The sequence below is a fragment of the Lissotriton vulgaris genome, chromosome 9, assembly GCF_964263255.1.
Source record: "Lissotriton vulgaris chromosome 9, aLisVul1.2, whole genome shotgun sequence".
In the NCBI taxonomy this organism is placed as follows: Eukaryota; Metazoa; Chordata; class Amphibia; order Caudata; family Salamandridae; genus Lissotriton; species Lissotriton vulgaris.
Window position 1 is genome coordinate 421,330,647 of NC_141697.1, and position 27,574 is coordinate 421,358,220.

The window sequence follows — 27,574 nt, forward strand, 5'->3', positions numbered from 1 at the left end:
AGGATATTTGAACTTCCATTTTATAATTGTTTTAATGGCAGTGTTTTCGATCTTGCTGTAGATAGTAGAAAGAACTTTAAGTTTCTTAAGACAATGCCGTTTTGTTAAATCAATAATATAAAAATACTTTCATTTTGCTAACTAAATATTTCTGTTGGATTTGTCGCGCTTTGTGTTTTTTCTGCACCTGCGCCAGATCCCAGTGCACTGTAAATATGCAGGTTTGAAGGGATAAGTGCTTAATAGAACAAAACAGCAGCTGTGCGATGCATTGTGTCGCAATTTTTCTAAATGTACATCATGTGAAACCATTACTAAGAGCACATTTGTTTGCAACTTTGCAGGAGAGCAGTCGAATCTATGGATAGGAAAATCTAGTGATGGCTTTAAAGACCTCCATAACATGTAATCTGTACCGGCTGCAAGGCCATTGACTCCAGTAGTTACAGTGTCATTTAGACCCATGTGTAAGTGCTAAAACTGGCACAAATAGCATTAACAACCGTGTTAGCACCATTAAGAGAAGAGCGCAGTGGGCACTTGTTTCTCTTTTATCTGGGCACTTAGCTTTTAGTCTTCAGTAACTTCACAAGCAAAACAGTGTGCAGTGGGTATTATGTGCAGAACAGGCACAACAATATGCGTGATAATCTCTGTTTTGTTTACTGGGGTGTAAATAGGGTTCAGATCCACACCGATGCCCAGCACATATGTTGTTAGTGCTGTTTTTTTTTTTTATAAACACAAAAGAAGTTGCCTCTGGCACCATCAATACACAAATTAATTCTTGTCCCAAACGGTTTTTTAATTAACGTTGGGGTGAAAGTATCACAGTTATGTTACTTTTTCTCTTTTTTCTGTGGTAGTTGCAAAACAACACGGCCCATCAAAACAGACCCCTTTCTTACATTTACACATAAATACAGAAAATATTTACAGCAAACAAGATCCAAGTATCAGTGAGTTATATACAGTGCGACATTCAAAACTCAAGTGTGGTGTACATATCAGAACAGTGAACCAGGTATATACATGTTAACTCAAGAGGTAGAAGGTAACTGAAAAGTCAATTTTCAAGCGAGAAACAAAAAAGTCCTATTATTTTCTGTAAGTGGGCAGTATCCTACAATGGACTGTCCACAGAGATGCCTGACTTTATTGCCAAGTGAGAAGTCTTCTGAATTTATCTCTAAGCTCGAAAAACGCAGTTCATTTAAAGAAATAGTTTGGTCCAATGAAGGACCTGATTCCAATTCGGTTTGACTGAGAACTTCTCGCCTAAAAGCCAACGCGTTTCGACCTTCCTGTTGGCACAGATTTGATGAAGGTCTTCGTCAGGGGGAATGTGTTTTCGAAACCAGGACTTGTGTACCTTACTTTTTCTTGCAAAGGTACCCGGGATCCTTAAGGGGAAGTGTCTTGGTAATGCTTTAATTGTGCTCTCGCTGAGTCACGGCATTTCTTCTTTGTTATTTAGTTGTCCGCCGGGGTCCACTCCTCCTCTCGGCGTTTCCAGAGTTACTCCCGATGTCCGTGAAGTGTTTTTTTTTTTTTTTTTTTTGCCACTTACAGTGATTCATTTGATAAATATTAAATGGTGGTGGACAAACATTTTCTCAGAAGCTCACAGCCGGCCTGCCAAAAGGTGGGTTTCCTGAATTCCAAGGCTGTCTAGTTTTGATTCCACCTCTTGTCTTTTTCAACCACCACCCTACAATCCCTGCCCATTTATATTATATTTACACGCCGATCCCCTTAACCTCGCTCTGCCCTACTTCCTTACCCCCACCTAAGTTCTCTGTTTTTGAGGTATCCATAGACACACTCACTCTGATGGTACGACATACCCCTTCCAACCCCCCGGTCCAGACAGAGCAGCATACATGCGCTCTTCCTCCTCTAGCAGGGGTCTGCATATGATATAGATACCACTTTCTGTCTATTTCCCACGCTAGTGCAGATTTACCACTGGATTGTAAAGTTCATGTTGCTTTTCTTTAATCCTACGTCACGTGTACTGTTCTAATCATTTTGTCATATTATATTGTACTGATAAAATGCCTCAATAAAAAAGAATTTGCAAAATCTCACCCCTGCTTTCTCCCTTTTTCACTGTTTTTACATCATTCTCTTCCCCAGTTTTCCCCCTTTTCTGCCTTTCTGTTTCTTGTTCTGGATCAGACTCTATCTTGGTTTAACATGTTTTGATCCCCACTTGCAACCACCTGCACTGCACCCTTAGCTCATACTTGGGTACCTAAATTGCACTTCTGTTTACTTTTGTAACTCATTTTCCTTACTTGTATGTTATGAATCCTGTTGCAGGAGTAAATTTGGAAGCAAACTCCCCTTTTGTGAATTGAACATTTTAAATATCTGTGAAAACCATTGTCGCCATTTTAATTAAAATAATATTTATCTGTAAGTACAACTATTAACCAGTGGCGGTTGGTGACATACAAAAATGGAGAGGCGCACAGTCAAGCTCACAAACACACACGCATATAGTCACAACAGGGATGTGGAATTCCTATAGCCCGACGCCCAGGACATATTGTTTGGGGTGAAGGGCAACAAGTTTTCATATGTATTTTGTTCTTGGGACAAGTAGGCCCAACCCCCTGCAGCACAAACCCTTTGGCTGCAAAATGTCATTTTGCAGTCACAACAGGGATGTGGAATTCCTATAGCCCGACGCCCAGGACATATTGTTTGGGGTGAAGGGCAACAAGTTTTCATATGTATTTTGTTCTTGGGACAAGTAGGCCCAACCCCCTGCAGCACAAACCCTTTGGCTGCAAAATGTCATTTTGCAGTACCACATTATGGACCAGGGACAGGCACTGTCAGGAGTTAAGGTAATATTTTTGCCCATATGTTAATGCTGTTCAAACTTGTATTCACCGTTCATTAATTGAAAGGTTTTATTATTAGGGTGAGCGTTGTAAGTAAATGTAAGCTCTGATTGCACTACTGATAGTGGTTCCAGTATAGAAATGTGTTAACACGTTTTCAAAGTTTAGCAATATAAGGCTATGTATAATGCTCCCAGAATGCTCTCTAATTTGATGCAAATATTTGCAGAATCTTGAAAGCAAGATTAATTAGTCTTTGCTTTCAAAATAAAATGTTAATTACAAAAATGACAGCAGGAAAAAAAACATTTTGCTAACCTATTGTAAAATTTCGGCTACCATTTCTTTGCAGCGTCATTTAGTAACATGTGTTGATGCATGCTAGTATTTTCCTAAAATATTCATAATGGAAAATCAGTATAACCAGTTTCAATAAGATTATGGGAAACAAAAATAAAAAAACATTGGCAAAGTCAGTAGGTCTGAAAGTGGTGGTCAGCTTTTTAGTTTTGTCAATGTGTAAATTGTTCTGTCATGGTTTTGTAAAGCCTTATTGGCGGGGGAGCTGCCGGGCCTTCACCATTACAACAAACATTGGCAAAAGCAAAAACAAATTGGGGTTTCAAAAAGCACAAACTGCTACAGTAGTTACTGGCACTGAACAAAACTATGTTGTGTGCCGATACGCTCCTTGTGAAAGAGCAGAATGCTGTCGCTCACAGTGAAGCCAGCCAATACAGAGAGAGAGAGACAGAATTTTAATAAATAATAAAGGTCACGGTCAGCGCCAGACCAAATTGGGGGCCCAATTATTAAAGAAAGTCTCAAAAGTGCACCCATGGTATATGTCCTTGCATTAAGTGCAGCTATACTTGTTTCGTGAATTCCCAAGAATTTACAGAAGTAGGACAAGAAATAGTACTTCTAGAAAATATTTGTGAACTGCATTTGAGCATGAGCAAATATGCATGTGTAGTTTTGCTGATGCGAAAATCTGAGTGTTTGCAAATTCACTTTCCCTCCAACCACTATTTTCCCAACTTTGGAAGAAGATTTAGGTCTGCCATTGTCAGGAGTAAATTTCCAACATTTCCCAGTATGGGAAAAGATTAGAGAAGGGTTGTTGAAAACCATTAAAACCATCAAGTTATAGTAAGTTTGCTCAGACCCAAAAGGGAATTCTAACCCTGCAACTATTGCTTACCACTACCTTCAGACCCAGTATGTAACGGGGCAACATAAGAGGATTGCAAGTATTCAAGCAGTACTATTATTGGAGCCCTGGCATAATCAGAGAGTCTATTTCGGAGCTCTTATATAATGAGATTGCTGCCATAATTTGTCTCCGCACAACATGGCACCAAAGGGACAAGTAGGCTTTGTTCCTGGACAAGTAGATTTATGAAGCAACCTGCCCCATGGACAAGTAGATATTTTATGAAATTCCACACTCCTGCCCAATTAGAAACACAGCCACAAAAACAAACACAATCAAAATATATTGCAAGTCAGGAAGGCACTATATTTAACACATAAAAAATGTAAGTTTCACTTACCTTAGCCTGCAGCACGTCCTCTTGTTCTCCAGTCCGTAGCTCCAACTCCTTCGAGTGCGAGGTGATGACCTAAAGCAAACCACCTTATCCAATCCAGATGCAGCTCTCATGCTGTGTAGCAACATGGGTGCAGCATGAGTTAAGTGTTTGAATTGGCTGGAGAAAGCTGGCTCAGCTCTCCTGAAGGCACTGGAGGTCTGTACCTGCTCTCCAACCCAGCTGTCTAAGACAGTTGGGTTGGAGAGTTTGAATTGCGCTGGCCGTAGCAACATAGCCGGCCAAATTGACATGCCCACTTCAAAATGAAGAGACCATTCTTCTTGGCTGCCAGTCAGCAGTAATGAAGCATTGGCCCCACCCTGCCCTCACTCTCCATTCAGCAGAAAGCTGGAAAAATAAAATGGTAATAAAATAATTTTATTACCATTTTATCTTTTCCAACTTTCAGTGCATCAGTGTGATGGGGGCGGCACTCCTCCGCTCACATTAAGGAACCACCACTGCTATTAACAAGAAATACAATCCCTCTAATTCTGTTTTTCAGAGGCTGCCTCAAACTATATCATTTTCTCCAGTCACAACTTTGTGCAGTCAATTTCTTAAAATTTCAACACATAAAGCACATATTGATACCTCCTATTCAAGAACTTTCTGCTAGCAACTCAAACTGCCACAAAAACACAAATGGCTTGGCCTATTGACTTTATCAATGCTCATTCATGTAGTTAATTCGTTTGTAGCTTTATAAAGTGCTGTATATCTCCTTCCTGTCACTTCAAAGCACTGTGGTATTGTATCAGAGTTTGTGTGATCTCTCTGGTACGGGGAAGTTCGAATTAATTTTGATATTCTTCGGTGGCCTCTCATGATCTGCAAATAATTTAATTCACGTTTATTTGTAGTCAAATTGGGAAAATCCAGTTTTCATAAATTTTTTGAGTTGCAAGTCGTTTGGTTCGGGCTTTAGACGTGGTTTAGGGCATGTCATTACCGTTAATCTTGGACTCCTGATGATCTACCGCTCTATTTTCACATAAATCTCTGTTGGTTTTGTAGTTGTGCAGTCGTTGAGTGGACGTTTAAAGATGGTGCATAGTAGAGTGATAATTTCTGTAGATATCCTGGTCCATGGCTGCATAAGGCTTCATGCTTTGCGGGGACAGCATTGAATTGAATCCTGACTTCCCCCGGGTGCCAGTGGAGTGGTTTCAGAGTTGGCTACTCTTTCATGCAATTACTATCCAACTTGTTTTGTGGCTTTGCAGTATTAGATGGTTTTCAACAAAGTCTACTCTAGACAGACTATGTCCAAGACTGTTGTCCGCTCTTTCTGGTGGTTATTTACGGTTGGGACTCATGTACTTCCTTTGATAATAATGGATGTATTTACATGGTCTCGCAGTTCAGGATTGGCTGCTTCTATTGTAGTAGGACTGAGGCTGTTTGCATATGGTTGCTCCCCTTCTGCAAAGGTGAATAAAAAGATGGACTGGAATGCACTCAACGTGATATCTAAAAGCGAATCGTTTTATATGCATTACACTCAGAACCGTTCATTATTTTAATGCATTTATCATGTGGTGAGTTATGCAATAATGCATTAATAATAAGACTGTTATGACACAATCCAGCCATTGTATGCAGACAAATGTCATGATTCCCAAGGTGATAGTCCATGTGTAGCATGTCATGAGGGTATCTTTAAGCCAGTCCTGGGTTTTCTGTCAGCAGTATGGGCATAAAAGGTCCCTATATGAATAAGCCTTCATTCCAAGTGCTGTGTAAATCTGGATTTTGTGACTGAATCTGGATTCTGAGTTGTGTGGCATTTACAGCACATCTGCAGTTTTTCCCAGGCACATTTCGGCAGGATAAACCTTGAGCAAATTGTCTGAAGAAGACCGTTACAAAAGAAGCAAAACCTGTGGTAATCGGGTACACAGATTGGGGTGCCGCGAACTGTGCCTCAGTTTAGCCTGCACAGCTCAGAATGGGTGGGTGGCACCTTACGTTGTACATTTTTCACTCTGCAGTATTGGTGTTTGCCAGGTGCGGTAGTCCCACCCAATTGCTTGGATACTTTTAATGAGTCCTTTGTGTAGGTGGCTGAAAAAACAAGACTAGTTGAGCGCCATCATCATGACATTGGGCTTATTGACAACCATACTACTGTGTGAGGCAGACCAGGAAGTCCCTGCCATAATCACTGTTCCACTCCACGTGCTACGCAGCCATGGTTCAAACAAGCATACCATGGAAGCGCATTGCTTGGGATGAAGTACTGCTTTGAAGTAGGTTCCTGTTACAACCTAAAAGTCCTTGCGTGTTCCCTTAGCATGAAGCGGATGTGTAACTACATATCATACCCCGTTTTTGCCTCCCTCAGCAATGGAGATGTTCCCTAATTACATCCCTAAAGTTAGATGCCGCCACTTATATGCAGTGGGCCCTCGGTGTAGGCCTCCATGCTAAAAGGAGGATGCCGGGATTTATTTTGGAAGTGGGTGGAGTACGGCTCGTCTGAGCCCAGGCATTGCTATGTGCTTGCCTAGTGGAGTCAGCATGCTGGGATGCCCCCTTTGGAGTCATGTTATTGCTCTCTGGTTGCCGCTCTGTCTGCCAGTCTGTCTACCTCCCCTTTGCAGGCAGTGTATAAAATCCTCTGAAGTGACTACCACTGATGGATAATGGCTTGCCAGAAATACCACTAACGTTCGAAGAGCATTCTAGGGAAGCACTTATGGACTTTTTTTTTGTTTTGTTGCAGAAATGCCTTTCGATCCGTCTGTTTTTCTAATCTCCATTGACATTTCTAGAGACGGTGAATTTTATTTACCTGAGTTCGGAGGATGACAGAAAGGGTAGGGTTTGTGAACTTAAAATGTATTCTTCTCCAATATTTAAGGCAAACGAAGGAACACTTCATATGGAAGAACAAAAAAAAATTATTGGAGCATTCAGTTTATAGGCATAGAAGAGCCTTAATAGCCATTTGAATGGGGAAGTTGATGGGTGTGTAGCTAAAATGTAAGCTTCTTGGGTTGAACCTGTACTCGTTTATTTTTTTATTTATTGAATTACCTTTATACATTTCTACGTGTACGTGACAACACTGTAAGGTGCATGTGCTGACATAACTGATGAGTTTTTCTCACACACACTTATTTTCTTTGTCGAAAGGACGGAAATAGTTTATTGTTGGAACTAACCAACATCACATCTTACCTACAGTGCACCCTCAAAAACCTGCCCTTTCCTCATCACACTTTTTCTGAAACTGATCTGTGGATGTGTACGTGTGTATAACCCACCCCCTCCTTATTCTCTGGTGCTCACACCTACTTCACAGGCTGTGAAGGGGGTGTGAGCACCAGAGAATATGGAGGGGTGGGTTATACACAGCCATTAACCTTTCTTTTGTCTCGCTGCCTGTTTGTTCCTTTTGTCCTCTGTGCCATGTTTGCAGTGTTTCAACAAGCCTGCAGCTTGTTTAATTTGTTTTGACGAGTTTGAGCAACTTACCTCTTGAGCTAAAACATGATCTGATTTTCATGCAGATGTGTAAGCCATTCGATGCCTTTGTCTATTAATAATGCCTTTCTGTAAGCTCGTGTTAATATAATTTTATAAGACAGCTGAAGGAATTAGCTGTTTGGGGGCTTGTATTGTATTAATTATATTCTAATGGATCTAACCTTAACACGTCCTTATGTAAATATGTATATAGGTTACTTTAATTTGTAGTTTGTATATTTCCTCAATATTCTAATCTTTAAACCCTACAACTTGGATCAGATTCTATATGTTCAGTATCCAGTCTGTAAATGAATGGATGTAAGTAATGTGTTCCTGTTGCTGTGTGTACAGCATTTCTTGTTGAAACACAATCAATGAAAACGATTTTTTTGCATCTTAAATTACCGGCTAATCAGATTTTATTTCGACTTGTTGTCAACAAGTTTATAATAGGTACATGCAAGTTTCTTCCCTGAAAAAAAGCTTGAAAATGGCAACTCTTATTACAAATGGCAAGCCAAGCTGGGCACACAAAATCTATTTAATTAGTATAATTCACTTAGTTAAAAAACATCTAGTTCAAAAAGAATGGCAGAAAGGAATTGTTAGGAGAATCTGTATTTCCATTTAAAATGTCATTTATTTTTTTAAACAATTAGTTTGAACTGTGTTTTGCCTATAAACATTGTGCTTTTAATATTAAGGCAATGTCCCAGCTTTTTGTGCCCTGCCTCCTCTCCCTCCTGGTCCTTTCGCTCCCACCCCCAGAATCTGTACTTGATTTTTTCCTTTCACTCCTATTTTCCAAACATTTTATCTATTTCTTTATCTATGTAATTTTTTTTATTAATTTGATTGTTGAACCATTCAATTCAAATTAGATTGTTTTCTAGGTTTTGCCTACAAAGCTGTCTGTTGTTGAAGCGCTATTGTCTACAATACATCTTTTGCTTTTGATCATCACCCTTGCTCACGACTGGATGGCTTTCCTGTCTATCTCAATTCTTTGTTCCTTATTGGATGGCTTTCCTCCCTATTCTTGTATTTTTCAGCGGTTCCTCTTTAACTTGATTTGGATTGGATGAATTGTTTTGTTCCACTGCTAACTTGAGGGACTGTTGTTCTTTCCCTTTTTGCACTCTAGGTGTAGTTCATGTTTTTCCTTGCTTTCTCCCCTATCCACTTGTTGCTCTTCACTTCCTCATCCCGCTACTTCCTTTTTCAGCTTTCTCCACTTCCCTCTGCTATCCTGTTTCACTTTCATTTTTTTATATGGCACTTATTAAAATATGCATCACGCATACCCTTAATCTCTGCCTCTCCCCATTTGTCCCTTGCATCCTGTTCACACTCTCTAAAATGTGTATGCACATATATGTATGTGTGTGTGCATATATCTATCTATCTATATATATATATATATATATCAGAGTTGGCTATCCCAAACATATATACACACACATATACATACATGCATGTATAATATAAAATACCAATGCAAACAAGCATTGGCAGAACCATTAGCTCAGCCTTTTCAAGGCGAGAGATCTGGCTTTTTCGGTGCTTATTCATGAGGTATTATTGGCTACAGAAACAGTGATATGGTCTGCAGGAGCAGCCCATGCTAGCACTTATTGTTTCTTAAACAAGTCCCTCTACTTTAGGCTTTACATAGTGCAAGCAAACAAACATAGTATTTTCGCTTAAATGTATTGATCGAAAGCAATAAGGCCAGATGCTTGTATTTTCAATGCCTTTATATTTATAAAATGTAGACTTTTGATATCTTTAGCTCGAATTATTCATGAACTGTTAATAATGCAGATTTTTTTTTCTTCTCAGAAACATGAAGAAATGGAGTGTCCGTCTGTTGTTGTTGCTTGTCCTCATAAATGTAGCGTCAAAACACTTTTGAGAAGTGAGGTAAGAATTTGCACCGAAGCCACAACAAAGGTGCCCACAGTGTTTTTGGTCCTTGTCCAGTGAGACATTCAAAGGGTTGTCTCGTGTCTTTTGACTCCCTTTTCACTTTTAGACGTCAAAAAAGCTGATTGATTGTACAACTCGCTAAATATACCTTTGTTAAATGAAGTGGTGCTCTAGATTAGTAATGATATAATAAAGACATACATATGCTTGAGTTTTTGCTTGCCAAAGCTGGATTCCGTTACTTACTATAGCCTTATAGCCCGCCGCAGAGGGCTATACCGGCTATTAAAGGCCCTCTCCAGTGTTAAGGTGGCCACTTTAATCAGATTAATATAATGGTGCAGTTTTAGACAAGTATCTGTGCATTTTCTCAATGTGCAGGAATAACGTGGAAATGCACAAATTGTTTTATGATTATGACACATCTTAATGGCAAAAAGTATTTAGGTTTGCAGAATAGGGCCTGCACCTGCTGCTGTATGATAAAGGCTCGGTCCTTCCAGCTGTTAATTAAGTGATGGATACTTATAAAGTACGGATAATTTTTTTCGCTGTAATTCCAATCAATGCCATAAATTGTTCTGTATATACAATGTTGCCAACTTTATGACTGTTCTCTTTTGGAGCAATCTTCAAACCTGCCAACTCACACAAGGCCACGGTATGTCAAATGGTATCACACGGTAGAAGATGTGTGCAAGGAACAACCGCAGACATCGAGTTTCCAACTCATTGTGTGGAGACTGAGTACAGATGATCTCCTTATGGGTTTGGCAACTTCCCTCTGACATCTCTGGCAGTATTAGAAGCTTATGTTTGTTTGTTTTTAGGAAGTTTAGAGCAGCTCTTCTGCACTGACCTGCCCACTCTGAATGGACACATGCTCTCAGTAGCATGCTCATGGCTGGAGAGGTAATGGGCTTAAGGTATTTCCCCATCTGAGTTCCCTCCTATCACTATTGTTTTGGGAGGTTGAAAAGTCTGTAACCTTAAACATGGCTTTGAAAGAAAAAAGACCCAGAGATGGGTTCAGGTGTACCCAGGTCAATCATATTGAGCGAGCCTCAGTTTGATAACTTTAGCTGCAAAGTTTCAAACAAAATAACAAAGTTTGCAGTGAGTAGATGTGAATTATTTGTGCTTTACTCATGGTTTCCCAATGAATTTTAGGAGTTAGCCCTGGAGCACCACAAGAGTTAGACATGAGTTTAAAAACAGAAAAAGTCACTTGTCGTGTATTTTGTTATATATTTGTTGAAAATGATTGTTGTACTTGAAAGTGGTGACAAACAGGAGATATCTGCATTTCTTTGCAAACATGCCAACCCTCCCAATTCAGGTGGGAGACTATAGAGTTCAAGGCTAGTCTCCCGCCTTCCAGTCACTACATCTAAAAACTCAATTCCTCCGCAGGCTTCTGGCGACAGGAACTTGTCTTGTGTGACTCGGAGTGTGCACTGCCAGTATTATTATTATTATTATTATTATTATTATTAAATTAGTTTTGTAACGCGTGCAGCTACCCAAAAAGGTTTCCCGGCGCCTAGCACACAAATTGCTAGAAAAGGAGCAGTCAAGAACCATTTGCTACTATAATAGCCAAGTTTTAAGATTTCTTCGAAAGCTGAAATAGGAGCGTGTCATTCTTCAAGGACACCGGAAGAGAAATCCAGATTTTGGGGCCAAGACAAGAAAAGGAGCGGCCTCCCATTCTTGCAAGTTTAAATTTAGGAATCGCAAAGTCTCTGTGGGCTGTAGAGCGCAGGGGACGAGAAGGAATGTAACAATGGATGAGCTCTTGCAGATACGCTGGTGCCACACCTCGTTTGATTTTAAAGATGTAACACAGGGTTTTAAATGTAATTTTTTGATCAATTCGAAGTCAGTGAAGCTCACGTAAATATGGCGAGATAGAAGCCTGTCTAGGAACTTGACAAAGAAGGGTACTGCAGAGTTCTGAACTACCTGTAGCTTTCTCAGTACCATTTGGCAGCTACCGAGATAGAGAACATTGCCGTAATCGAGGCGAGAGGTGAAGAGTGCCTGGACTACCGTGCGTTGGGTTGAGGCAGGAAGCATCCAAATGATCTTATGAAGCCACCTCAAGATCGTGGAACAGATGGCAGCAACACTCGCCACCTGTTGTCTCATAGAGAGACTATCATTAATAACGATGCCCAGATTACGGACATGGGTGACAGGTAGGGGAAAGGAACCCATTTCCTGATGCCAATGGTGAGGGCCCCATAAGTCCTTGTGCTTTCCCAGGATAAGGACCTCAGTCTTATCCCCATTTAACTTGAAAAAATTAAGGCGCATCCACTCTGTCACTTGCCGTAGGCCGCACTGAAGGGCAGATGTCGTAGCGTCTTTAGTGGTGGAAAGCGAAAAGACAATCTGCGTATCATCCGCATACGAATATAGGGAAAGACCCGCCTCTTCCACAATCTCTGCCAGAGGTCTGAAATAGATGTTGAAGAGCAGGGGGCTTAAAATGGATCCCTGTGGGACTCCATGTGCTGATACGCAGATCTTGGATGATGCCTTAGCAGAAAATACTTAAAAAGTGCGACCATCAAGGAATGAAGCAAACCAGGATAGGGCGGTGCCGTCCAGCCCAAGAGACCTAAGGGCGTTAAGCAAGATGTTATGCGACACAGTGTCGAATGCGGCACTCAAATCTAATAGAATGAGTGCTGCAGTTTCCCCTTGATCTAAATGCTGGTACAGTTTCTCAGTAACCCCAAGCAGAGAGGTTTCAGTTGAAAAGTTGGCTCTGAACCCAGATTGCGAATAATGAAGAAAGCCAAATTTGTCTATGTGTTGTGTCAGTTGAGTATTGATATGTTTCTCCAAAATTTTGGAGAAAGCCGGAAGCAGAGATATAGGTCTAAAGTTCGATAGTACAGAAGGATCTGCTCCGGCCTTTTTCAACAAAGAGATGACCATGGCTCACTTCCACTCGGGGGGTACCAAGGCCTCCCGCTTAGAGGCGTTAAAAAGATTGATAAGGACGCCTTTAGATGTGGCAGAGAGCTGACCAAGGATGTTAATAGGCAAAGGATCAAGAGGAGACACAGATTTAATACTGTTTAAACCATTTTGGATAGACGCCTCTTCAAATGGGTGCCAGGAAGAAATCTTGGCTATCTGGTCACAATTACTGTTATATGTAGGGTTAAATGCAGAAGCCATTCTATACAAGGATGGGGAAGGAGCAGAGAGTGACTTGTAAATAAGTTCAACCTTCTGAATAAAGAAGTCAGCAATGTTGTTAAATTTGATTTTCATCAAGAACAGGAGGAGGAGGGATGGTATCAGAGCCAGCTAACTTCTTCACTACCGAAAATAGAGCCCGAGGACGATTAGATGCCTTAGTTATTGTGTTAGTAACGTAAAAAATACGTGCCTCTTTACACGGGTATCAAGCCCACGACTGGGAGGTACATAGACTTTGGCAGTAGCTGCGTACCGTCCCACTACCTGCAAAACACTACTCTGAGCGAGAGGATTTCAGACCATCCACAGCCAGCGGGTTCTTTCCTATGCCTCCGCCTGCGTTCTCTCCCTGCGACCTCTGGGAGCTCTCAGACCCTGGTTCCTGGTGGAGGCATGGGTGCTCTAACGACAGTCTACCACATTCCATGTTGAGCATCACTATTGGACCCTAAGAAACCCTGGGTCCCCTTTACACTAGGATCCTTCACCAATGCACTACTTTCACTACTGCTGCTGCGAATGGGGATTATCTGCTGACTCTGGAACTGTCCCTTCTACCTCTCCTCTCATCACTCTTGAACTGGGGGAGAGCTGGAGGCCGAGGTGGACAACGCTTCCCTGTAACACCGAGACCAAGGCTTTAAATGGAACTTTGACGATGCCACCTGGGCGGAATCCATAAATACTTAGAAGCCAGAGTAACCTTGGCCGATGCCTGGTGGAGCTGTCCTATGCAGCTATAGAGGAGTTTGGCTCTGGTTCAGCCCCTCGGCCGTCACCTACCCGACATCGGACTTTGTTTTTCCTTGTCTCCCCGTTGTGTTTACCTCCCTCCTCCGCCTCCTTCCTCTGTCGTATGCCTGATTGCCCTCTTCGCTTTGCTAAGTGTAATTATGTTCTTTCCCTTGCTTAGCTACACTTTTAGTGTTAGACATTGATGTTGTGTATATATTTTTTGTAACCTATGTAACTTCCACGTTCTCCCTTTTGTAAAGCACTCTGATACCTCCGGGTCTAGCCAGCGCTATATAAAACTCCAAATAAATAAATAGCGCTCTATCGGTGCTCCTGATAGGCAAGGGGGAAAAATTTATATTTGCATTTCTAGTATCCAATCCTGCAGCAGCACAGTTGCAAGCCTCATATGTGGCAATAGACCCGATTCCGGCCTCAACATAAGTCGATAGCAGGAATACAGTCTCACGATTATTTTTTTTAAATCCCCCCTTTCCTTTTCTATAATGTTGGCATGTATGTCTTTGTTTCCCCCTATTGTTAATTTATTGGCATTGAAAATGAAACAAATAATAGAAAATGTGAAAACCCAAAATGTGTTGTGACAGACCACATGAGTATGTACGTTTCCTATGTCTATGGTTTACTATATGTCTTTAAAGGTGATGGTAGACGAGAAGTGGTTTATTGGCCATGACGAAGACCGCAAGATCAAACCGCGTCACCAAATAAAGCTTTGTCTAAAACACATTCTGTCGTGTGAGCGTTTAGTTGTTGTCAGAGAAAGGACACAACCCAACTTCCTTTGATTATTTGTGGGTTTCTGCACCCACTGCTCTGCCCCGACTCTCAGAAAGGACACAACCCAACTTCCTTTGATTATTTGTGGGTTTCTGCACCCGCTGCTCTGCACCGACTCTGCTAGATGGATGGGACTGGTATTGGCAGAAGAAACACCGTTACCTGATGTATCCAGTTTCCACCACTGCATACGAGTAACCTGATTGACTTTGATTGCTGGCAGCAGCCGGATGAGTGGCATGTTGATCGTCTTCTACTGTGTATCGGAAGGGGCATGGCAGGTTGGCTAACTCCAGCCTGCACGATCTTTACAGTGCTTTGAGAGTAGCAGGGCCCCCCGCCATGGATGTATCATTATCAGACGGCAAGGAATGTGTTTGTGAAACTTTGTTGCACTTTTTGGGAAGTTATCTGAGAGCACAGTCATGTCAGGTACAATAAACAAGAGATTGGAAGTAGCTTTAAACTGTTTGATGAAAATGAGAATTTGGAAACTAATGTGGATTACGTATCTGGCAGCAGCAAGGAGTCTGAAAAAACTTTACAGCTACATCTGGTGCAATATGAGAGACTTTGCAAAAAAGTTGTTGGGAAGTGATTTCATTGACAATTATATTGAAGTGGGCGGAGTCCCACGTGGTTTAAGGATGTTGATCACATCAACATACCAGACCCCGCACCGAATATCTTGGAGGAATGGTCGCTGCTGATGGCGGTCACATGCAAAACGATGATGGGACTCTTATCTAAATATGCCAAAGTCGAGTTGGGTCAGATTTGTGATGAACTAAAAAAACTCAAGAAATTTCTTGATGCACACCAGTACCAGGAGGAGATCAAAATGTTCCTAAAAATATGGAACCACAGGTAAATAAATATGAAGAGGAGATCAAATTAAAAAAAGAAGCAAATGTTTGTGCGGGATAAATTGGAATATGCCAATGGTCGCATACTTACTTTGGGCAGGAAATATTACGCAGCAAGCAAAGAATGTAGGCCGTTGTGTGCAGTGAAAGAGCAGGAGTTGATGATTTCTGAGTCAAGCTCAGAGAAATACTCGGACCTGGACGAACAACCTAAAGTCACAAATGCCAAAGCGGTGCCTACCGTTAAGGAATACCGTTTCTTTACGGGTAAATCAGGGACCTCGACGATGACCTCCCATAGGAAGAGGAGAAAGCAACAAAAACGCTGGTAATCCCACGGGGGTGGGGTTCTATCCTGTGTCCTTAAACGAGGCTTTGGAAGAAAAAATAAACAGAGATAGGTTCAGGTGTACCCAGGTCACTCATATTGGGCGAGACTCCGTTTAATAACTTTAGCTGCAAAGATTCAAACAAAAAAATCCTGATTCCCAAAGAGTTTGCCGTTAGTAGGTGTGAAGTATCCGTGTATTACTCATGGTTTCCCAGTGAATTTCAGGAGTAAATCCTAGGACACCACAAGAGTTGGACACAGCAAAATATTTGTTATTCGTTTGTTCAGTCAATAAAATGGGGAAGAAGTGTGACCCTCAGAAAATCGAAATGGCGAGGTCTAGGATAACATCTAGGTCTAGGCTTTTGAATAAAAAAGTAGCCTCTCAAAAAGGAGATGTTTACTGCTAGTTCTGAGGTTTGGTTATTTTTGTTTGATTTTCAGAGACCAGGTTTATTGAAACGTTTTTATGTACTCTAGTAGGGGCTGGGCTTTATGAGGAGAGAAAATACCCAAAGTTGCTCCTCTTTACGCCGTATGTCCTGCCTCGCAGTGTCATCAACGGCGGCAGCTGCCATCTAAATTTTTTATAAACAAATTCAGTTCCAATCCAAGAACCACAAAAAAACGGCACAACTGATGGCAGCACTTCCATTTACTGTGCAAAACAACGTGTTTCGGCCAAAACCTTTGTCAAGTTAAGCAATATGATCCACTCACCACAGGACTACGTTTTTCAGTACATAGAGATGAGATACTGCACATTTCTTTTTTCTTTTTCTTTTGAATATCGGCATGTTTATACAAAGGATAATTACCTATGTCAGTTCATTTCACCAACTACTCGATAATTTGACACAATGTTCATGGTCAAAAACAGTTGCTGTGTCATCACTTATTTGTTACTTAGTCAATAAAGATTGATAGTCAAAATCATCGAAACCATGCCATTTTTTTGAGTAATACATTGCAAATCATTTTAAATGATTGCATAATTTCTGTGAGTGGTTACCTTACACCTCCTGTGCACTTATATGAGTGAAAATGTACGTATGGATTTGATAAACACAGAAAAAGGGGAAAGAGTAAGATGATAGAGGGAAAGTAAAAATAGATGCTTAGTTATCGCAATGAGAAGGCAAGTTTGCAATTAATGATGGAGCGAAGAGGCATAATTAGCCTCAACCATCACAGAGAAAAAAAATTATATATATGTACTCATAATGAATTTATGATATATTCATTATTGTTATTCTGACAAAGTTAGGACATCTATCATATTCCATAATTTGATTTGCATATGCAAAATAAATTCTTTTCAATCGGCAATAAAGAATCTATAAATATGTGATATGTGCCAGGATTAATAAATGATATATATATATATATATATATGTGTGTATGTTTGTTTACGTGTGTGTGTGTGTGTATATATATATATATATATATATATATATATATATATATATATATGGTGCCCTATGAAATGTGGGTTATATACCAATGCATTTTGTGCAATAAAAACATCAAATATATATACGGTGTATATGTTTACATTGCACAAAATGCAGAAATGCATTGGTATAAAGCCCATATTTCACAGAGAACCGTGAATGATTGGACACTGTTCCCATTTGCCAATAAAATACGGAATGTATCATCATAATGATAGCCCCCAACGTTAACATTGTCAGGGATACTAGGATTATGAGGCATGGAGGAACTAACTAGGTGACAAGGTTTTCTAAACTGGGCCTGCATACAATGGAAATTATACTGTACATTCTCTGTTAGCATTATTTCTATTCCCTTTTGATGTACAAACAACATTTTTGTGAAATCGGCAAATTGTATAACAAATGCATTAAATCAATAACTAAATGGTAAATGCTGCAGCCACTGAAGTGCACAAATTCACTGACCCTCAGAATTGCCCATTATATTATTGACTAGTTATTCAAGAAAGGTAAACAAATTCTAAGTACTCATATTCCAGTCATTTGCCGTCGTTAGCTGTACTTTGAATGAAACTGGCTTTTTAAGCAATCTATTCCATAAATATAATAAAAAAAATACATAAAAGCACCATGTGTAATCTAGTCCTATTTTGCCATCTTATGGTTTTGGTGACATTTACAAACCACTCGGCCTTGTCGTTTATGATATCATCAGAACCTCTGTGACAATAAGGGCCTATTACACAGTTGCCCGTTATGTATCCACTGTATACATATAAATATATAATTCAAATAGATTCTTTGGATATATATGTGATAAAGCTTCCCAACAGTTAGAACACAATACTGTCACTAAGAGAATTCAGTATTGTTCGAATGTGTTGAGAAGACCCTGATGGTCTGTTGGGTTTCACAGCTCATTGGGTCACAGGATCTGGGTTGTGATTCTGGGCATCAATCTATATTACAATGGATCGTTTCTACCAGGAGTTGGCAATAAAGCCATGATTTGATGACCGGGAAAATAGGGGACCTCTCTGTTGGCAGAACATACGCACAATTACTCTGACTCACTCTTTCTTCCCTTCCCTTGTACCCTCTTGCACCAACACCAGAAACAACAGTTCTTATCTCCTCAGACTGCCACCTTTGTCTCTAGAGCAACACTCCCAGCACACGTTTTCACCCCAAGGAAGGCCAGGACTTGACACACAAGCACATCAGACCCAGCACACTCTGATACAACATTTTTCCCTTGGGCTTGTCAACGAAAGCACACATACTGTAGTCACAACACATTTCAAAAATCCCAAATATTTTCTGCAGTCACAGCACAGTTCAACATTAATGCAGAGGCATGTCTGTTAGGGCTCTTTTTAAAACCTAACCACTTCACACCCCACCTCAGGAATCTTCTCTGGCTCCCGATCAAGAAGAGATGCCCGTTCAAGATGCTGACCCACAAATATATATTGCATTTATAGGTCTCTTTGTCCTTTTGTATATTGTATATATTTTGACCTCCTTGTCTTATGACTCATTTTTTTTTTTTTTTTTTGAAGACGTTTATTATTGTGAGAAAAAATGCAATACATATAGCAAAGCCTACAACCCTGCGGGCCGGCTGCAAGTAGTCCGTGCATTGTTGGGGCATAGAGTACAGGGGAAGGCGTTATGCAGTGTCTCGTTCGTTGTCTGGCGTGCTTTGTCACAGATAGTTTGTACATATTCCTCACATTTTTTGCACGACCATTCCTGTAATTGACGTCTCATTTTACATTTTTCTATAACTCAACCATTAACTCCTCAGCATAGAAACAGGGCTGTTCACTACGGTGTGTCCCAGTGTGTCTGTGGTGCCAGTGCCGCATCACGTACCAACGGCGCGCACGGCACCATCGTCCCATCAACTTGTGAGGTACGCGCTGGTGGCGCGTCAGTGAAATGTGGGATCTATGGCTCGCTTGCATGAGTAGCTGTAAAGCTGGTGGGGTACGGGCCCGGTGAGCGGTAATGTCACCCCAACTGCCGGTTCAGTGTACGGCGTGTGTGGCAAGACATATGTGTCTCCCCATTTGCACTGACTGTGGGTGTCACCTGCTCCCGCGTTCCCTGCCGAGGGTTCAAGTAGCGGCACCTGTCCGCCGCTGTGTGATGGTGGGTATACACGCAGCTAGTAAGAATAGGAGTGCGAAACGTTTAACGTGGGGGTGTATAGGGGGCGTCAAGACCCACTGAAATACCAAAGGGGCAGTGGCGAAACGGGCCACCGTCCATAATCTCAATTGAGAGGGACAACATTTCCATTCTAAGGGGCAGTGTGCATAAGCACGATTAAGGCTAAGAGGAAGTTAAGTCTGTTAAAGGGATTCCAGTTCCATCCCCGAGCCTCAGTTTGCAGGCCGTTCGCTGGCCACCGGTTGTGGACTGGCGCACGGCATCGCTCTGGTCCCATGGGGCCCCGCCTGCATGGACCCCGGCCATTGGGGGGGAAGGGTCGCGGTTCTGTGCGAGCTCTCGGCCTCAGTCATGGAGGGCACCCCTCCTCTTCCAGGCCGCATCAGCAGACGGCCAAGGATGAGCACGGGTCAAGGGGTGACCCCACCATCGCCTAAAAGTCAGCCAGGCTGTCGAGATGACCTCCGCGGGTGTCCGCCTGCAATTTCCGGCGGTTTCAGTGTACTTTGGCGGATAATAGGCTCGGGGAAGGGGAGCTTTTCACGGAGCTCTACCCAAGCACGTCCTCCGCCATTGCGTGCTTAGCCACGCCCCCCCTTGTCTTATGACTCATAACATTGTCCTTCTTAAATCCTATCATTTAATGACGACAGAAATCACTGTAAAAAACAGGATAATAAATAGTATCTTGTTTTGAAGTAGCCCATGCTTTATTGATTCCTCAGTACCACTTTTTCTACTTTTTCATCACTATGATGCTCCTTGCCCAGGTATGGGAGGGTAATTTGGGCAGAACCCCTGTTTATTACGTAGTAGGACCCACAAATATAAAGCCCTGCACAACGAAGGACCAGCATACATCAACAAACGCATGACCTTCCACCAACTGGCCAGACGCCTACGATCCGCCTCCCTCTTCCTCGCAGACATCCCCTGGATCCGCCCAGGCAAAACATAGGACGCTCCTTCTCACACCTGGTGGCCAAAGCTTGGAACAACCTTCCCACATATCAGGACTGCCTCTTCAATCCAGCAATTCAAGAAAGAACTCAAGGCCTGTCTGTCCGAATGAACAGAACACCACAAAGTAGTGAGCAACTCCACGTCTTGATACCCTCACGGGTGAGTTGCCGCACTATATATATATCCTTAATTGATTGATTTATTGAAACACAAGCAGCAGGTGTATAAACTAGACACTGTTATTGTCCAAACTACAAGTAGCGATGGCCTGGAAAAGTAAGACTCTTCCACCCATTGATAGATGGAGATGAGATCTTAGCAAATGGGCCAAATCAGAAAGGCTTGCCTTGCATGCTGAGGAATGGAGTCTACTTAAGATGCCGCTAGCTCACCCGTGGGACAAAATTAAATTACATTTTGAGATCTCTTAACTGGGTGAATAGATTGGCAATGTCATATAGTAGATACATGGTGTTAGAGAACCCCTTAACCCTTCTTATTCCACTTTTGCAGTAACATTAACAACTTTTGCCTAAATAGACCATCTCTGAAATGCTGTGTAATCCGGATATGTTTAGGTGTGCAGATGATTATTTTAATTTCACCTGTGTTTATTTCTGTGCCTGCTCCAATTGATTGCTTTCTGCTATACCTCTATGATCTGTATCAGGTGCACCTTAGTGCTAACGATAACTGTAACCTAAACGTTATGTAAAACTAGTTATTAATCTATGTCATAATTATATTATGAAAACGAAATACAATTTTTTTTAAAGTTCATTATTATTGCTATAAATATTCATGAGTGCTCTCATCCTTGGATCTGCATTGTTATGCTTAGTCTCCTCTCCCTTAGTTTTTGCTCAGTGGAGTCCTGCTGTCTATGGTTGCTAATAGAATTCCAGCCCATCACATTCTGAATGGCAGATAAGTAACTTTTCTGATTTCAGCCTGCAAGCCCTCCGTGTTTTCTGGTTCTACATTCTGTTTTTTCCCTCCACTAAAAGTTGGACTTTCCTGCTGCAGTTCGGCCTGAATCTCCTCTGAGACAAGGACCTGTTAACACTGGTCGAAATGCAACAGCCACAGTATGAAGTACCTTCTTAGGCTTGGATGTATTGGAATCATTTTAATAAAAGGTGTACTTCGATAAAGGTCAGGCTTTAGTTTCCTTACAAACAGGACCAGCTTTAGCATAGCAGGCAGGCACTAGAACCCAAAGGAAACCATACTATTCCCACCCTAGCATTTGTTTCATTTTAATTAGATTTCTTTCCTAGAACTTGGCAGGTAACTCGGATATCATTGAGAGAGCTTTGAAAATCAGAACCATTATTGTGGGAGATGGAAACGCAAGTAGCTGTCTGCTCCTTGCATTGAAGTTGCTTGCGGCATCTGAGTGCTTGTACACTGGTTTGTCCACTAAGAGTTAAGGGAATTAACTGGTTCTTGTGCCCATCCACTTTGGTGAGGGCACCTATTGCTGCAAGTTTCTTTGGTTTCAGGTGTGTGTGTGTGTGTGTGTGTATATGTATATATATGTGTGTATATATATATATGTCACATCAGGATCCCAGCGATGCAACCTTAACAGGGAGCGGCGCAGTACCGGGAAACAGACTCTGCAGGCAAAACTTGTTGCTGTTTATTTAGTGCATCAAATGTCCAAATGACGCGTTTCGGCCGCTAGACGTGCGGCCTTGATCACATAGCGCTTGCAATGATGGAAGGGTGCAATATATAGTGTTACAAGTGGCAGTATTTTTTCTATGTTTTGAAGTGACTCAACATGTTTGCAACGTGTGGTAAAGCAACATGTGTGACATCACAGGTTTACTGCACACATTTTACTACAGTGCGCCTAAACATAGTAAAGAGACTACAAGTACTGGGCACATGGTTCAGAGCCAGTGATGGCCACAAGCAAAACGTGCTGGTCAAGGAGGCTTCTAGGAATCTACTATCCCCCATGTGTAAAGATAAGTAAGAATGTTGCCAGTTTCCTGTGTTAGAGCATGAGATCACAAGTGAATGCCTGTCTCCACCGAGACTTCACTAAACTTATTAAAGAAGCGAGATAAATGAATAAAAGGGCGGCATGTTATGCCAATGATAATTTTAAATGCGACATATGTTCACAAGTGTGAGTCTGTCGGTGGCTGAGGCAATCTCTGCTAAATGGCGTGGTATATAATAGAAGTATGCAATTCACGTAGAGGTGTGACTTCCAGTTATAAAGAAACTGATCTAGGTGTATCAGATGGTGCCTGGTGTGTGTAGTTCAGTGCATGATGTAAAGTAAAAAATAGTACATTACTAACGTTGTAAGCCAAAGAAACTAACTGCATGAATGCTGCTTGCCACTGAATTTGAAAGTAGTGATTGTGAGGGAAGGGGTAACAGTGGTTTCGTGAGCCTTATGAGCATGTGTTTATACAAGGTGAGTTAGGCGTGAAGGTGCTCAATGCTCGAATATACAGTGAGTGTAATAGATGTGCTGCCTACCTCAGAGGCATTAGAGCAGATCATGAATGCCTAGTGGGTGAACTAAAACAAAAGAAATAGCGACCTAATTATGAGCTATCTACCCATACTAACAAAAGTATTGCTGGTGAGCCACTCTGATGCCACACTAAACAAGTGCATTGAGGCTATGTGTGGACCACATAAAGCATAAGATGCGCGATGCCTGACCGGAATACGAAGATACATATGTCCTATCCCAATATTCACAAATGTGCTAGTAGTGAGTAGGCTAGCAGTCCCCAAATGGCAAAAAAATAACGGTATAAATACTCAGTGGTGACTCATAGCTCTGGCCTAATTCAAATGACGCAAACCATAATGCATATCCATGTGGATATAATACAGTGAGGAAACTAAGTACAAACATATATATCGACAGTTACAGTAGAAAATATATATACAATATGTACAATACTGATGCAAATAGAAACCAGCAGGAGAAAGCAACACTGAATGGTAGTGTCATGTGTATGTATAATCTCAGCTGTGTGGTGCGCGATGTTCGTGTCAGCCACCTGTGCTGGGTTACAGGAAGTGATTTAAATCCTCCGTGGTGTTGAGACCTGAATGGTGCCTTGGTGTTGAATTGTAAAATATATCTACTCTCCAACTGTTTCAAGAGCCATTCCCTGTTGCCACCCCACTTAAGTGGCGGAACACATTCAATGACAGAATATTGCAGTTGCTCTAGGTTATTGTTGTGCAACTCCTTAAAGTGCCTCACTACACAGTAAACTGGGTCATTATTCACTATAGCCCTGAGGTGTTGGAGTATGCGGAGGTGGACCTTGAGCTTAGTGCACCCAATGTAGCGTAGTCCACATTTGCACTCAAGCATATAGATAGCAAATTCTGTCCTGCATGTCAATCTGTCTTTAATAGTAAGTGAAGTGTGCCTGAAGGTCGACTCAACCCTGGTCAAATTCTTGCCAAACTTACACGCTCTGCAACTCAGACACTTGACAAAACCCTTTACGTCAGTTAGCCAGTTTTGCGTGGTGATGACCTCCGAACTGTTTCTGACCAGACCATCTCTCATGGAGAACATTCTCCTGTATGTGATATCTGGCTTTTGTGCTAACAAACTCCCTATTGTGGGGTCAGATTTTATAATTCCCCAGTGTTTATTGATCATTGATCTGATGGTACTCTCCTCGGTGTTATGTGTGATGATCAATCTGGGGTGACCACGCCACTGGGCTCTAAGAGAATAGTGGTAGCACTGGGAACCTTAACTGCTGTTGGACCCACTAACAGCTTGTCTCTAGGTATGGCATTAGCTCTGCCTATGGCTTTGCGTATGACTGCTGTGGAATAACCCCGTGCCTTAAATCTTTTGGTTGCTTCCGCCTGGCAAACTAGGAGATCATCACGTGTGCTGCAGATTCTGGCAAGTGTCAACATCTCCCCATATGGAATGCTCGTGATTAGGTGTCTTGGGTGGAAGCTAGAGGCGTGTAGAGTGGAATTTCCTGCAGTGGTCTTGTGGTGGAGTTTGGTATGGAGAGTGCAATTGGTGATATACAAACTGACATCTAGGAATTCAGTAGAGGTGGCGCTGATGCTGGCATTAAATTCCAGATTGAGATCGTTATTATTGATCTCTTCAATGAAACTCTCTGCACTGCTCACATCCCCTCGCCAAATCACAAAGACTTTGTCTATGTACCTCAGCCACAACACTATGTTGGTATGTAGACTGCCTAGTGTTTGACCATGAGAACCCGCTCCTCCCACCAGCCAACATGTAAACATACGTAGCTGGGTGAGAAGCAGGCTCCCATGGCCACACCTCTTAGTTGCTGGTAAGTCTTTCTATTAAATATAAAGAAATTATGTGTCAGGCACCAGTTAATGAGGAACAGAATGAGTTCATTGTGTCTATGGAAATAGATAGGTCTTTTGCTGAGGAAATATTTGCAGGCCGCCAGTCCATCTGAGTGCTGAATGCTGGTGTACAGCGATATATATATATATAACACAAGGAATCCAGTCGGGGTAGAGGCTATCGTGAGGGCGGTCCGCAGTCAGGGTACCGGAGACCCTGTAACATTTTGCTCAATACCTTCTTGGACCTAGAAGTATTACGGACACAAATGAGTTTTGTTGCAGCAAAGGTTTATTTCAGCTACACAGCAACGCCTTTCAGCTTACGCCTTGTTCACACTAGCGTGAACAAGGCATAAGCTGAAACGTGTTGCTGTATAGCTGGAATAAACCTTAGCTGCAACAAAACTCATTTGTGTCCGTAATACTTCTATGACCTAGAAGGTATTGAGCAATATATATATATATATATATATATATATATATATATATGTATATATATATATATATATATATATATATATACATATACAATGTGGCTTTGTCCCGCCACGGAATACCGCACCATCACGCAAGAGCGCCAGAACTGCTCGTAATTGGACTCTGTGATACTTTCTCCGAAAAAGATCAGGGCAGCGGCAGCAACCAGGGACTGAACCCGGCAGTGATCTCAGCACGAACGGAAAAGGCGTGAAGAGAATCGCGGTGAAAAATCAGTGGGACAATTAAAGTTGCATCGCACCCACCGAAGGGAAAGAATTGTATGTTGACTACCTGGACCAGAAGGCTCTGCACTGCACGTCACCGCAGGACACCCACCTGAGGGTAATCACCAGTGAAATAAAAGAGCAACAAACGGGTTCAAGCATGTCAGCATAACCGCCGGATGCAAGCTCCCCCTCTGAGGAAGGCCAAAGTATGGCAGAAATGCATCAGGAATAACGGAGCTCAACGTAATGAAATAAAATTGAAAATCACCGCGAAGTGTGCGATTCATTCTGTCCCCAGAGGATAGGTTGTTAAAATATAATGTGGCTTTGTCCCTCCACGGAATACCGCACCATCACTCAAGAGCGCCAGAACTGCCGGTAATTGGACTCTGTGATACTTTCTCCGAAAAGGATCAGGGCAGCAGCAGCCACCAGGGACTGAACCCTGGCAGTGATCTCAGTTCGAACGGAAAAGGCGTGAAGAGAATCGCGGTGAAAAATCAGTGTAACAATTAAAGTTGCATCGCACCCACTGAAGGGAAAGAATTGTATCTTGACTACCTGGACCAGAAGACTCCGCACTGCACGTCACCGCAGGACACCCACCTGAGGGTAATCACCAGTGAAATAAAAGAGCAACAAACGGGTTCAAGCATGTCAGCATAACCGCCGGATGCAAGCTCCCCCTCTGACGAAGGCCAAAGTATGGCAGAAATGCATCAGGAATAACGGAGCTCCACGAAATGAAATAAAATTGAAAATCACCGCAAAGTGTGCGATTCATTCTGTCCCCAGAGGATAGGTTGTTAAAATATAATGTGGCTTTGTCCCTCCACGGAATACCGCACCATCACTCAAGAGCGCCAGAACTGCCGGTAATTGGACTCTGTGATACTTTCTCCGAAAAGGATCAGGGCAGCAGCAGCCACCAGGGACTGAACCCTGGCAGTGATCTCAGTTCGAACGGAAAAGGCGTGAAGAGAATCGCGGTGAAAAATCAGTGTAACAATTAAAGTTGCATCGCACCCACTGAAGGGAAAGAATTGTATCTTGACTACCTGGACCAGAAGACTCCGCACTGCACGTCACCGCAGGACACCCACCTGAGGGTAATCACCAGTGAAATAAAAGAGCAACAAACGGGTTCAAGCATGTCAGCATAACCGCCGGATACAAGCTCCCCCTCTGACGAAGGCCAAAGTATGGCAGAAATGCATCAGGAATAACGGAGCTCCACGAAATGAAATAAAATTGAAAATCACCGCAAAGTGTGCGATTCATTCTGTCCCCAGAGGATAGGTTGTTAAAATATATATATATATATATATAAATATCCGTTTCTCGCGCCAAAGAAACGCGCGCACACTCAGAAAATTCTTAGAATGCTTTTTTAATGAGCCACTTCATATAAGAACAACTTTGAAAAAACGTGTTTCGGCTCCTAACCTTTGTCATTAGCGAAATGGATACAATGTGAAAATCCTCCTTCATTAATCAGAGCACCCGCCATGTAAAGAGGCGCAGCAGCAGAATTAGGCGGAAATATATATATATATATATATATTTGCTGAACTGGCTTTGTGAAACTAAATAAACAAGAACTACTTGCTGAATTGGTGGTCCGTAATTTCCTTCTGTGGATGGCGTGGAGGTTTTGACCGCGTGCGCAGATCTAGAGAGAGGGAACCTGTGTTCTCATATATATATATATATATATATATATATATATATATATATATATATATATATATATATATATATAAAATATACTCCTTCCGCATTCAAAGAGGGGACCAGCACTCCGATGGCTGTAATTCAAACACTATTGATAAAGTGCTTTATACATACTGCTGCTTACCGTTACCAATGCTATAAACAAAGGAAAAAAGCAAACTGAAAAAGAGAGCGCCATCTTATGATATACATATCTCTCCGTTGATTATTGCAAAGCATGATCCGCATTTCACACGATCAGTCTTATCTTTTCAATGTAATGCTTCCAACTTCAATTTCCTCATATTTATGCGCATAGTTCATAAAATAGTTCTCTTTTTCTTTTCTTCTTTTTTCTTTTTGTAAATATTTTTTCTCTTTCTTTCTTCATG

The 27,574-nt window shown here is 41.7% G+C and overlaps 1 protein-coding gene across 2 annotated transcripts in view; it reads left to right on the forward strand.

Moving 5' to 3' along the window:
* Window positions 1-27,574, forward strand: part of TRAF3 (TNF receptor associated factor 3) — a 557,290-nt gene that overhangs the window by 418,634 nt on the left and 111,082 nt on the right. For both annotated transcript variants that reach the window (XM_086937838.1, XM_086937839.1), the window contains exon 6: window positions 9,770-9,850. In XM_086937838.1, the coding sequence (XP_086793964.1) occupies window positions 9,770-9,850 (81 nt within the window). The remainder of the gene's footprint in view (window positions 1-9,769; window positions 9,851-27,574) is intronic.